Source organism: Chlorocebus sabaeus, chromosome 8 (genome assembly GCF_047675955.1).
Source record: "Chlorocebus sabaeus isolate Y175 chromosome 8, mChlSab1.0.hap1, whole genome shotgun sequence".
Taxonomy (NCBI): Eukaryota; Metazoa; Chordata; class Mammalia; order Primates; family Cercopithecidae; genus Chlorocebus; species Chlorocebus sabaeus.
Genome location: NC_132911.1, coordinates 75,322,413 through 75,337,449, shown reverse-complemented (window position 1 = coordinate 75,337,449; position 15,037 = coordinate 75,322,413). Strand labels below are relative to the sequence as shown.

Below are 15,037 nucleotides of genomic sequence, written 5' to 3'. Positions count from 1 at the left end.
GGAATAAAAATCAAAGCATCTCATATCAGAAACAACTGATTTTATATTTTTCCTATTACTAAAAATTACATAACATTATAAGTTTTAAAAGCCTTCACTAACACATACTGGAATATCACATCAAAAAAGACAATAATTTTACAGCAGTTAGCTTTTTTTTAAAAAAAATTGTGTAATGAAAGATCACCATGGTGACTGGGAAATGATGGTTAAGAGTTTTGCATATGGATGGAATTCTGGAATATTCTAACATAGATAATTTATCGAACCTCTAGTGAAAGGTATGCTCTGAGTCATCAAGGTCCTGAGGCTTAGTAATGAATAAGCAAAATATTATCTATGAAGAAATAATTTTTCAATAGACTATAGTAGAAATAAATATAATGCAATATGTAATGTATCTTTCCATATGTTGAAGTTGTAAAAATATGCATAGTACCTAAATGACTGCATTACAGGTAGCAACAATACATATAACCTTATACGTTTAATCTTAAGTATACATGGATCAAAGTAGGTATTTCTACTTATATAAAATTTATATAAATATTCATATGTATTAATTACACAGAAATAATTGTAATTGTTCTACATTTAAAGTATGCTATTTAATCTTTAAGTAAATAAATTGTGTATATCACCTAAATGATGTTGTACGCGCCATAAACAATACTTTTTTTTACTTATTTATATTTTCATAGCCGAAGCCATAAGAACACTAGGCACACAAATTATTTCATTGATATTTAGAAACAATCCAGTCTAATGTTTACATTTAAACAAATTCAGCTATATCTAACAACAAAAGGGAAAATAAAATAAAGGAAATAATACCAAGTTTTAATTGGTCATACAACAAAACAACACAAATTGATATTGCAGTGTGGACATGATCAGTAAGAAGATAAAACACACTCAAAGGTTAAAAATGTTATGCACACAAATACGTATAATATACATGTGTATATATGTATATGCATTTGGCGAAACAAAACCAATCTATGCAATGTTACAATAACCTGGAAACATGAATCTCCTAACAATGAATACGGATTAGTAAGTCACATTATCACCTAAAGAGGAAATATAACAGTAGTTTTACGAATTTGACAACTGAAATCATATTAATGATTTCAACTAATAACAAACCAACTAATAACAAAGCATATACTGATGAAGAAACAAGGTGCAAAGTAAACAGTGAGAAGGCAGACACTCACCTTCGGTGCCATTGGGAGTCATGGAATTACTATTTATATGAGAGTTATCGAGTTTGGGGCCACTGGGGGATTCACTACTACCACTCAGACGGCTATGCGGGCTGGTTAGATCCTGCATTTCCATAGACCTAAAGACAAGAAGCCTTCCGTTTGACAGATGTACCAAATTCATAACACCACTATTTAATGCGCTAATGACTTGACACCTGCTTTGAAACACACTCGCACAAAAGTCCCATTGTATCTATTTCTTAGACTCAAAATAATTCATCTCACATTTTGACTTCAGGCATCCCTTTATCATATGTACTATCAAAAGATGACACTTGCTTTACCTATCCAGCCAGTCACACGAAGTTTTTAAAATTTCATTTTTTCTCTTACACAGTTCATCAAGTCACAAGGTCTAATGTGAGACAATGACACCTATTATACTTTTCAAAGAAAAAATACAGTCATCTTTTTCTTTTTATATTAAAAAGGACCAAAGGCATTACTTTTCTAAAAGAAAAGGCAACTATGTAAAGAAGTAAAATAGAAATAGATCACTTTTCTGGGGAATCTGTTTCATCTAATAAATTAGCACCAGGTACTCCCTTATAATTTACCACCCAATTGTAATTTAATGGGTCTCCAAACCAAATAAAACACTTGAAACCTATAGTCTAGTGACAGGGAATGAGATAGTCCTGATGCATGTGTTTACTCTGGCAAACTACTTAATTGTTCCTCTGTTTCCCTTGAAACAAATGCAGCATTAAAACATTATGATGTCGGCTCACTTGTTTGCTTTGTGGATTACATACAGCGTGCCCAATTGAAAAGGGATAAGGCCAACATACAGTGGGTCCCTGCAAGCATTAGCACTCGGAATACCTCAGCTGTCACTTACTCTGGGAAATAACAACAATTCTACTTCAGTGCTATAATTTTGCAATTTTACCATATAAAACCAGTTAAATGCCCCCTGAAAGTTCTTAGACTCTGCAGTTACTTATTCTATAATGGGTACAAAAGCCACTACTCATGTTCACAATTTCAGAACTATACATTTATATTGAATCCCCTATTAGTGAAGAGAGAATTTATTTAAAGTCACTAAAAACACACTTAGATACCATTATTTTCTTACAGCCAATTTCTTAAAAGTTTAGGGCCCATTTATTTTATACTTTGTATGTTTTTCTAAGAAAAAAGATGAAAGTTTAACGTTTACATATATAAAGTTAATACTATTTGCTCCTCACCCTATCAGGTCAATAAAAGCTACAGTCATTTTAATTTAGAGGTTGCACTTACATTGACTATGGGTATCAGTTTTTAAAACAGTTTAACATGAACCATTTTACTTCTAAAGTGAACTTTGACTTCCACAAATATTCTGAATTCAAACTAGAAATGGTCTAAAATCCAATTTTTCTCTCCTGATTCTCATTACACATTCACAGTTTTCCTAACACTAGAAACTATAGCCCATAATTATTTTCAAACCGAGGTTCCTATTCCCTTTCTACATACTTAAAATGTTTTACAAGCGCACACACACAAACTGTTAAGTAATTTCCAACAGAGGCTGTTGCTATTAATAGAAATAATTAAGAAACACTAGACAAAAATAGATACGGGTCACAGAAAGGTAATCTCCAAATATGTCAAATATCAACAATATCCTTACCTGCAACTTGAGGAAACAGCAACATCTGAACTGGCTTGAGATGTTTGCACCTGTGATCAGGGGTAAAAAAAATTAGAAGCTGTTGTTACTCTGCTTCAGTGTCAGCTCTTAATTATACAGAGCACATGGTTGAGAACGACAATGCTCTCTTTTAACCAAAAGAGAAAAAGGAGGATACTGCAGCAGTGAAAGGCATATTGTCTTTAAGTTGAGGTCTCAACTGTTGTTTCCTCCTGCAGGTCTATCCTCCTCCTCCCCTTGTCAGGGGGGGAAGGCAGCCAAATGACGTGATAGTGATTCATCACTGGCCTATGACAGCTGCAAACGGGATTACCCCTCCCCCAATCAACATGCAAAGCAGCCTTGCCCAGGCAGCTTGGAAAAGGTGCTTGGAAAAAAAATAGCGATTGACAAAATGAGCATGTTTAACAGCAATAGTTCAAGCAGTAATCCTCCAGCATCCTCAGAAGATCTTTCATCTTCTGTTATCACCAGCTGAAATAGAGCTCCCGCCCACCCCTTTGACTCCTGACAGTTTCTTATCCTTATCATAATGGTTTTCTCCTACATTTACTGTTTGTCATTTAACATTCACTAAAACAGCTTCTGGGCAACTTTCAGACAATGCTGGACTAACTATAGATGGCAAAGGCAAGTTTTCATACCCAAAGTCACTCCGCTGAACAATGTGCTCATTTACCCTCGCCAATTTAAAATTCAATGAGTTCTTATTCAGTTCTGCCCAGTAAACTAGAAAATGTAGTTAGCATTTTTGGTGGATTTTCCATCTTTTAAACCGAGAAAGAAAATGGAAAGTTTAATAATCAGTTCACCATCCTAGTCATCTTACATTTTAGTCTCTCTTTTTTCTAGACGAATCTATACTTCAGGACTTCACTGAACAACTTAAGTAATGTGCAGGCTTTGACAGTCACTGCCTGTCTTCCAGAAGCAGCTCAAACTGCCAGCAGGTGATAAAGCTCAGGTAAGGCCAGACTGCTGGCTTGTAGGCTCAGGCTAACGCCTCAGTAGGAGAGCATTCTGAAAAACGTTTAGAAATGGCTCAGAATTCCAAATCTTTGATGTGCATTTTCATTCAACCTGAACTGACATCAATTAGGGTTACAGAACAAAGATGAGAACTGAAGCATCTCAAATGGCATTACAGTTATCCAACCAAACGTCTTCTGTTAAGTCCTGTTATTTTTTAATTATGATTTATGAAATAAGAAATACTACCTCTCCAGTGAGAATAAAGCATCTTTAAAGTCTAACTGTCTTGGTATAATGTTACGTAAAATTTCTAGGTATATGTTTCTACAATACATGCAGGATGAAAAACAATTTTTAAAGGATGCTTAAGATACAAATTAAATTTCAATGCCTACAGATGTGTCATTCCATGATAACAGCCTTCTGCAATTTTTGTTAAAATTAATGTTCTCACACAAGTTTAAGTGGTTTCCTTTAGAAACTCCAGCAATATACCTCAAGGATAAATTTCTTTTTTCTTTTTTTTCCTCCACTTTTATGCACCTGGAATAAATTATAGGTGAGAACTAACTTAGTTTTAAGGACTCTCCTGGCTTAATTACGTGAAAGGGTATTTAAAGCATTCTTTCTGTTAAATGTTAAAGTACATTTCCATTTTAACATTAGCTGGAAAGTACAATGTTGGAAATATAATTTTAGTTTCAGTATATACTTTGAAAGTTTGGTTAGATTTATATTTGTGCTTTAACCAATCATATTTAAATTTCAAAGTCAAACTGCTGTTAATAAAGAAAAAATGAACTTCAAAACAAGAATTATTCTACCACATTTCACTGAAAAAATGCATTTTCACTACAACTCATTTCTTTTACGCTGGTTCAACTAGACTCTACTGTATTTTCATACTCTACAACTTTTGAAAGTCCATACGCATGAACTACATTTCATTAAGTATACTTCAGATATATTCTTTTGTGTCTCAAGGATTATTTAAACCATGTGTTGTGTGTTACTGTATTTAAAAATGACTCTTTAATCAAAATAACTTTAAAACAACTAATCCTCACTTAGGCTGGTCAGCTGAATCCACATCGTGGTCCAGGAAAAATAAATCTACTCTCAAGAATGCGAATGCAGACAACAATTAGACACAGATGTGAGCAAAATTAGTTACAGTTTACAAAATGCTACACTTCACATGCTTTTAGTTTTTTATGTGTAGTACAAGATTACAGTGCAGAAGGAAACATAGTCTCATAATGACTTATCTAAAAAGAACACCTATTTCTGATTGCTGTTGATTTCCTCTCATGTTTGATAATATCTCTGGAAGTTTCTGTGTTGCAAAGGTCTAAAACCACAATGTGTTTTGAAAATAATTAGGGATATTTCCATTCAAAAGAGAAAAATATTGTTTTATTGTTTGTAGAAAAGTGATGTGAGGTATTCAGTAAGTTCACATTTTCTGCTTTACACCCATAAACTTAGTATGTTTCTTGTCTTCTCCTAATCTGGTATTTTTAATTCAAATACTTCTATGAGTGCAAAAATATTTCCCGTAACATAACAAATGGTTATCTTATATTACAATCAAGTTATTTCACGTTAATGCTTTTTAAAACTCATTGTATAGAATACTCATAGTCGCATATTGACAGAGTTGTGAAAATACAAATAGCAACAAGCAGAACTTCTTAGAATTCAAATTCAAGAATCCTAAACTAGTAACTTTGACTTCTGATTAGTTAATGAGGTCTTTTAAGTTTGCCTTTTTTCTAATTAAATTTATAATTCTTCACAGATGTAACTTTTGTTGATGTTCAATTTGTCTCTCTCATTTTGTTAAACCTCACATAGTACTTCGCCAATCCATTGAATAGCCACATTAAATCTGTTAATACCATGCTCTTCAACCCCAGAAATTATTTCCAGAAGGCAAACTTGCTTTGAGAGATCATCAAACAAGACTTAAGGTACACATTTTATCACATTTTCCCTACCACAGAGCTCAGGATGCAGAGCAAAATTCATGACTTTTGCACTGTTTATTATACTTTGCTAAATTACAAATCAAAAGCATCTGACAGAAGATCATGCGTGAAGCCAAAAAGTTAATAATGTTCTGTGAAAAGTAAACTGTAAATGGAAAGGGATTCTAAATCTCAGCAGCACAGAGCAAATAAAATGTAGGTACTTGTCTAAATTATGGGTTTTCCATAGGCTTTTTTTTGCTTGCTAGAAGCAATTTTTATAAAATGACTATAATTTAAAACTTTTTTTTCAAACTGAAAAGAAATTTTCAAAGTGAAAGTACTGAGCTTATCTAAATAAATAGAGTTGGCAGGCAAGCTAGTTTTGTCCAACCACAGATCAACCTGAGTACTCCAAATTTGAAAGACAATGGCAATTTTCTCATCAGAATGTATTTTATATATATAAAAAAATTTCCTTAGCCATAAATCTGTGTTTTAAGCAGGGTATATTCTTGCTAAAATTTCTCTTCAATCGATATCTCCAACTATGGCATCAGTGTTGTAATGAAAACTTAAATTTTAAAAATAAAACCCTAAACCTAAAATTGAAATGAAGTTCTAGGGAGATGTAGATGTTTTTTAAATGTTAACACTGTATTCCCTTCTTTATCAAAGACTCCATAAAATAAATGCTTTAATACTACTGCTGATTATTTTAATGTAGTATACTACATTACTTTTTGCAATGCGTCGTTTAAAGAAAATGACAAAATAGAGTCCGCATGAAAAAACAAATAAGTATTTAAACCACATGGATGCTACCTATAGCTTTAAAGGATTGTTTTCAATATCAATTTATTTAAAATGTTGAATGAAATACTTTTGATATTTGATTAAACAAGTGGTTTTATTCTAGCTGCAAGTCTTTTTCTTCTTTACAATGTACTCTTATTCGATTTTCACAAATGGAAATTTTCTTCTGAGAAAATCATTTATCATGTCTATGAAACTCACACAGCAGTGGACTTCCATTTGGCCCTCTAAAACTGAACAGTGGCTCAATTAGGCTTCTATGTCTGTCACCGCAAAGAATGTTCAAAGATTGAAAATCCATGACTGCTTGCTCACTTACTGAACACTTTGGGCCTTGGGAGAACTCAAGCATGGAGAAAGTCAAATATCAAATATTTGATAATGCAAAAGCATGACTATACATGTGTGCATGTCCTTAGACCCCAGACTTGGCGGGGGCGGGGAAGACTCACGCAAACATAAAATAAAACCTACTTTGAAAGACACATTATAAAAACAATCTCGAACCTATAAAACTACATTATGTGCTTACTATCAACTTTTTGTACCCCTTGCCATTTTAAGAAATAAAACATAAAAACGTTTGTCTAAATTCAATGACAGCTCTGAATTTATTGAATTCTTGCAAATGCTATGCTTAAATGTGTTCAAAAACTCCTCCCAAGAAATATAAACCCATGAGTCATTAACAATTCATATACTGATTTTGAATGGCAAATATTTTAAATAATTCAAAAGTTTACAGATCTTGTTTTTAACTTCAAGGTCCAGTCAAGCCTTACAAAGTGTCAATAAGACAAAAATATATTAATTGGGTAAATATTTGTTATATCACCTTTTGAAGATAAGTTTGTTTAATATAACGTTTGGGAAATTCATTTATTGAAGCAAAAAGATTTTCTTCCTTAAAAAGTGCTATCAATTTAACGTTGTTATCTGTTGTCCTTTCAAATGTTAAATGCTTCATTTTTTCATATCAAATTAAAGTGTGTAAGAAAAGTTATTTATGTATTGCAATGAACATATATGTACCGCTTTATTCAATATCACACAAATATATTTGAGATTTGTGCAGCAATTCAGAAAAGAGATATGAAGTCATCTCCCTACAAGAATATGGTCCTGCATTATATTTATTTATCTAGAGCATAACAAAAGTAATTGTTAACAATTAATTTGTAATTCTCTCTTAATGATCCTAATCCCTCATAATTTGGAGGTTGGGAATTCTACTTCTAGGATGAAGCCCTGTGGCTCATAAAGTACTAGGTACAAAGTGTCATAATTTTCCCCATGCCATAATGTTTTTCTTTGAAAACAAATCAAAACAATAATAAAAGCGCTCCTGTTAGCTTGGGCTTTGCCCACAGGACAGCTGTTGTCAGTCACTACAATTTTTCAAACAGTCAGCTTGTACTTACAGCGCTTACATCTGCTGCATCCACCAGTTTAATGTGTTCCTTCGAATTTTCTGGGTTAGCAAACCTCCATTCCTGACATAGTTTTGCTCCTGGATTGGGACGCGCGAGGGCTCTCAGGCGCTCTGGTGCAGCCGCGGCGCTTCTGGGAGCGGAGCACCTCTGCAGGGGAAAGCTTGGCGCAGGGGGCAGGCGCCTGGCCGCTGCCGCAGGCTCGGGCTGCCGAGCGACTGAGCGAAAACGCGTTCCCCAGGAAGAAACCCGCCACAGTGGACGGTAACAGGAAGGCTTAAAGTCGGAAGTGGCACTGGAGAGTTTCTACCTCGCCCCAAACTCGGAGCCATCAGCTCCCACCGTTCTGTTTGGTAACAGCTTTGCGCCCTGCGCTCCTTCCCCACCAAACAGCAGCCGCAGATAGCATCTGAGAACCCTAGACAAAGAAACAGCAGAATCTCATCCCTCGATTTGTTTGCGCAGCCTTGTAGGTCTGCCCATGGAGCCTCGGGGCTTTTTTTTTCTTCTTCTTCTTCTTCTTTTTTTTTTTTTTTTTTTTTTGGTTTTTGCAACGCAAACCACAGCTATTCTCTTGTCCTAACCTTATTGGTTTAAATGCAACAATTGAAAGGATCACTGCTCTGACTCAACCTTGCTGCTTAAAAAAAAAAAAAAAAAAAAAAAAAAAAAAAAAATTATTATGTAAATGAACGCGCCCCACGCTATCTGAATAAACAGCTGTGTGAGAATAACTTCTCTGAGACACGGTCAACACACATGCGTCCTCTTGCAACAGTAGTTACCAATTAAGATCTTTGGGGAGTAGTTACACGTTATCTTTTACACTTTTCCTAAACTTTTTTCAGGCCCTGAAACTTAGGGAATCCACTACTTTTCAGAATTTATTTCCTAACTAACGTACCTACGACTGAAACAGGTCTGGGGGATATAAAAAACTAGAATGGCCATTTCCCTTTAAGTAGAAAGCGAAAAAGCAAACGTGCAAGCTATTATCAGTTTAATAATGAAAGCCTGAAGGATGAATCCTAAATGATTTCTAGAATGGCAAGTCTTCGGTGAATAATTCCTTGGATATGAACCAGATAATGTTTCAGTGTTAATATTTTAAAATGATTTTTGGAAAAGATTCATGTTATCTAGAACTCTTTCTTTACAGTTTATTCTTTAAAAAAATTCTTACCTCAGAATCTATGCATGACAGTCTAACACCTAAAGAGCTGAGCTTCAGTTATGTTTTATGCAGATACATGACTTTGGTGCTAAGACTTAACCGTTATGTTGATTTCATATATTCAAAGAAGGCATCGTTTGTTTATTTTGATGCTAGTCACTGATTGTAACCAATTTTGTGCTCTAAAATAAAATCTTTATACCCATTGGAGTTTTCTTAAAACTGTTTTGTCATCACCCATAGAATACTATTCTACTTATTAGGTTTTTTATTTAAAAAAATAAAAAAGCATCCTCATTTTTTAGGCGCTTGATAGATGTGAAAAAAATTTTTAAAATCACAACTTTTTGCATGACTTTATAATACATTTCCAGATCATCAACTAATAAAACACATAGACACAATCATAACTTTATATTGCTAATATGTAAATGAAAGCACCATTCCGATGAAAACAAAAAATTAAAAAGCTGCTAATGACCAAAATTTAATACAGACTTCCCCCCAACCGCTGAAAGTATGCCAGTCTGAATTCCTCAGAAAAGAACACTTTGTCAAACATAGGCTACAGCTTAAACTGCAAACTCACCTAGGATTTCATTTTGTATAGTACCAGCAAGGAATCATGGGCTAGTCATCTACCATATTTGGGAAGCCAGGTCAAGAAACAGTTGATTGCTATTGGATCTGTTCATATATGCAGCAGAAATAGAATTATGTTACCACCTACTGGACTTTCTCAGACCAGAAGTATCAGTTATTCAATATACTAAAGTATATATGCAGAAAATAAAATACAACTTGTAATGGAGATTTCCAGCATTGTCAGATAAAATGTAATGTTATGGTAATTCAGTCTATGATATCAAACAGTAAATACTTTTGCAACCACATTTATTTCTAAGCTCTATAAAATCTAAAATTTGAGGTGTTGGTTGGAGAATTAAACAATGTTTGAAATTTTACATTTAGCTGTTGTATTCATGCTTCCAATTGTTTAAAAATTATTTTAGACATAAGAGAGTAAGAAATTATTTTTCTAATCCATGAAAGATTACACTGACAAATCCAGAATATAAGAACTATACAAAATCAAAACAGTAGGAATATTATGTAAAGTGTGTCACATTTATATACAAGTTACTTGCCCACATTATAGTTAAATGTATCATATTATATGTTTTTATATTGAAATTTAATTTGTATTTATATAACCAAATGAAATATTAAATAAATGATGCATATAATTATGAAGAAAATTAGTGAAAGTATGATGAATGTAATGTGACCACTAATTGATGTGATATAGCTTATGCTACATAATTATGTAACAAAGAGCTCAGTCACTGACTAAAAGTAATATCCATGTGCATATTTACTACTTTTATGGAGTTTCATTTTCCTGAAGCAAAATTAAATGGATTAAAAACAATCACATTTACCCATACATTGTGTATGGTTGCTACTTCTGAATATCCAATATATAATAATTACTATCGCATAAAATTTAAACCAAAAGTAAGTTATCCTATGATAAACAGCCACATTTAAGCTATTAATAACACCCAGTTTGTAGTGTATTGATAGCCTCCTATTTCTAAATCTTCACCAACTATAACTATATTATGTAACTTAACCATACCCTTTAAGGACTAAATTGTTCCCTAAATACAGTCATACATATAACTACAAAATTTAGGAAAATGTGTTGAACATTGCTACTAATAAAAGGTAATAGAAGAAAGCATTGTTATTTCATATTTGCCATGGAAATCTCAATACATAAATGTATGAAAAAGGAATTTTAAATTTTTCCAATATGCTTTTTCCCCAATAAAAAAAAAAACATAATTTTATCTGGAAAGGGAAAATACTTGAAATATTCAACTGTAATGAAATGTTTGAAAACCCTCAAGGAAACAATATCTTTCACAGGCTGTATCGCCAACCAGGTTTTATCTGACAGAGCCAGCTGTTGCCTAGATACCTGCCTGGTTATATGGAGGAAATCTTCAACTTTGGTAGAAGAGTTTAGTGTTTTAGGTTAAGGGCATGATAAAAAAGATATGTGTGTGTGTGTGTGTGTGTGTGTGTGTGTGTGTGTATATATGTATATATACATGATATTTATATTACATTTGTAATATTTAATACATATTACAGATGTTATATATATATGTATATATATGAGAGAGAGACAAGGACAGATACAAGGAACTCATTACAACAATCTAAAAGGTAACTTGGACTTTTCTAAATCTTCATGAGTAAACAATTGATTAATCAAATTAAGTATAACAAATAAACACTGAGAAAACAAAGGATAAAATATGAGTGTCCCTTTTCCTTTTCATTCCAATAATGAAAATAAAGCTATTTTACAGTTTTGAAGTTGTCAATAAATGAGGCACTTTGAAGTTATTTTTCTTCTATTTGTGTTTACTTTGAAATAACTTTAGAAGTCAGCATGCATGCTATTACCTGGTCCAACAGTTTACTAATCTCTTTGTTTCTATGCTTTTTATGAGATGATTATTTCTCAAAAATAACAGTACAGTAAGTTGCAAAATATAACCAGCACTTAAAGACCAACGCATTTTCTTAAAAAAGCAAAATCCTAGCCATTATTTCTTCCACATGATTAAAATCAATATGTGAAAGTATTCAACATTTTGTAATTCAAACTGTTCAAAGTAGAATGGCAAATAGAGTATCCCAAAATACTATACTTCCAGTCTTCCTGATTTCATATAAATTTATTTTTCTTGTGGTCCATGCTATGGCACTACCTCCCTGGCTTCTTTATGGAGCCTTTGGAACCGTGTCTGGATGGCTGACACTATGATCCTTGCTGGCATTTGGAGTGGTCACTTCCATGACCTGCTCTTTCCCCACCAGCACGAGACCTACAATGAGGGTCCTGCTCCCAGGAGCCTTCTGCTGAAATGTAACCAAGTAAAACATCCTCTATTTATTTTAAGAATGATATTAAACCTGCCAAATTGAAGGTCTACCACTATTTTGTGAAATGTTTTCCATTCAAACTCCAACATGATTAGCTTTTAACAGTAAAGTTAAGGAGGTAATTAACTATTAGCTGTACCATGGAAAATTATTTTAATACACATTAAAGTCTTTATACCAACACAATATGAAAATATAACCTATTTCCTGACTTCCTAAAGAGCACGTTGATTATTACATATTAATAATAACATTTATTTATGTAGGGTGGGAAACTTGTTATCCTATGTAGTAATGACTGCCTATCGGATTTTTTTTTTTTTAGTGTATTATTCTTAGTAGAAACTTTGAGCAGCACTTCTTGAAACTAATAGTGATAGCAAGGGCAGTGGCAGATTTTTAAGGAAAGGGGATGAGATAATATAGGTACTTAAACAAAATGACAAAACAGGTTTCCTCTTTTAAAATCAACTGATTTTCCAAAATGGCAAACAGTTACTTTTTCTTCCTTCTGCCAAAAAATATATAAATAATTGGTCCTGGAAGCATATGTTTAATCTCAGCGATGTTATTTTGCTTTCTCATGCTGTAAAATGGGTTTCTGTTGACATGAAACAACCTAGAAAACCCAGGTTGTTTCTTCCTGAAGATTTTTTCCTCTAAGCCATGGGCAAAACCAATCTTGTCAGCGCCTCCCAAAACATGTAAGAGGATCTGGAAATTTGCTTTGTGTTTTTCAGATTTCATGACAGCTGAGTTCACAGTTTTTAAATTATTTGGAAACAATGAATAGCTCATGGAGGAAAGACGGGAATTAGCATTTATGAAGTGTTTACTACATGCCAGGCACTGTGCTAGGCATTTTACATTTTTGTGAATCCTGATTTTTTAAGTATGAGTGATTTTTCCCTCACTATTTGTTCTAGAACCTGCCTCATTTTTCTAGCACCATCAAAGTCACTTCTGAACGGTAGATGGAGCAACGGGACATTAATGTCTCCTCATTGTATCATCATTTTGAAGCAAGGTGATAGCCCATAAAGTTAACAAAAATCCAGAAAAATGTGTGATATTTGAAGTGATACATATTGTTATATACCAAAATAATATATTTAACATGGAAGAGAAAAAAATCACTTTATAGTAGCTGATTATTTCTGAGCACATACTGCAAGCAGATTCAAAAATAAAAGCACATTAAATGGTCAATAGAGAAAAAATCCTTGAACTTGAAATGCTCAGATCAGGAGATATGGGATTTTTCTCCTTACATCTTCAAAAAGGTTAATTATTTTCCTAGAGATTATAAATATCCCAACTTATTCTTTATATTGAAAAGCAGAGTCCGAGTTTACAACAATTATATGCATGTCTTGTTTCATAGTTATATCAATTTATTACATTTTACCTTTCTTAATTTCAGTCACCCAGTATGATGTGCTTTGTTTTTAATAGTTATTATATCATAAACACTTGATTTATTCACTGAGGAAATAATTATAGTAAAAGTGCACTCCACATTTCCTGATGCATTTGGATGTATAGTTTAAGTATTCAGAATCAAGAAGTTCCATTATTATTAAAAGGAATTGCCAGAGATTGGGGAGAGGGAGCCCCCAAACCTAACAACCTATAGAATTTTTTTCTTCCTTCAAGCAGCATTAACTTTTTCTTCCTCCAGTCTCCCAAATCGGAAAGAAAAGAAAAGAAAAAAAAAAAGAAAAAAAAGAGTAACCTCTAAAGCTGTTTTAAACAGAAGGTCAGAATTCAAAGGATCAGTAACTTAATCCACTGTGCACTACAATCACATTGCTATTGGAAACACAACCAGAAGCACCATTATTCTAGAAGTTTTTATTAAGCAATGTCAATAGGTATACAACCTGGAGGTTTCTCTCTACTGTAAGGTTTATCTAGATTCATACTTGCAAGCGATCAAATTGCCTTGGGTCCTTGGGTTTTACTTTAGTATACTATGGTGTGAAGGAAAAAAAGTAGACTCTATAACACATACTAAGGAAAACAATAGCTTCAGTTTGTTCAAATACTTAAAACAGAATTCCTTTCTGCAACCCAAATGTAAGTACGATTAAACATTTTGTGGTCTTCAGATACTCATAATTAAGAGGTATGCTTGTTTTAGATGGTTTAATATTTGGGGTACTATACTGATTATTGAAATATGTGATTCACGTTCTTTCAAAAAATATAAAGCTGGAAAGTATCCTCTGCCTCTTTCAGGGATTATGTTTTAATATTATCAATGATCTGGTTCACCTGAAATACAGAGTAAAGCAAAGCTAAGGATCTGGGAATTTTGAGTTAGTATGTTTTAAATGTGGAAGATTCTTTAAAACAACACCCTGGTTGATAGAGAGTACAGGCTGGTGGCTTGTTTTTTTAATCAATACAAGGAGAAACAAATAGTTTACCAAGAGGTCAGAGCGCCCATAGAGGAGCCCTCTGCTGCACGATTATCATTGACAACCTCTGCTGAAAGATCTGCAAGCCCCCATTAGCTTCGGCCTCTCGGGATTGCTGTTCACTTTCCTTCCTGTCCTCCCCTGAGAGGAGGATTTTCCCTGCTTGTAGAGAGTGGATGCAGGGGAATGGGTAAGGAGAAGGTGAAGGAGGGACAGGACAAAAACAAAGTAAAAAAAAAAAAAAAAAAAAGAATTTGCTATTCAAAACAATGATCCAAAAACCTGCCCAAGAATCCCAGCCTTTTTAAAAGAATGACAGCCTTTGACTTAGAAATTCTAAAGGAAAAAGACAATGTTTTCGGATATGCAGAC

At 33.4% G+C, this 15,037-nt stretch overlaps 1 protein-coding gene across 10 annotated transcripts in view; it reads right to left on the bottom strand.

The window, feature by feature from the left end:
• EYA1 (EYA transcriptional coactivator and phosphatase 1) overlaps nucleotides 1-15,037 on the bottom strand; it is a 345,314-nt gene that overhangs the window by 158,991 nt on the left and 171,286 nt on the right. For 5 of the 10 annotated variants that reach the window (XM_038000399.2, XM_038000401.2, XM_038000400.2 and 2 more), the window contains exons 3-4: nucleotides 2,896-2,945; nucleotides 1,221-1,348 (exon numbers count right to left, since the gene is read on the bottom strand). The exons of 1 other annotated variant lie outside the window; for it this stretch is intronic. In XM_038000399.2, the coding sequence (XP_037856327.1) occupies nucleotides 1,221-1,348; nucleotides 2,896-2,945 (178 nt within the window). Of the gene's footprint in view, nucleotides 1-1,220; nucleotides 1,349-2,895; nucleotides 3,143-8,095; nucleotides 8,596-15,037 lie in introns of those variants that run through there. 4 more of the 10 variants (XM_008000854.3, XM_008000858.3, XM_008000855.3 and 1 more) reach the window with 3 other exon arrangements.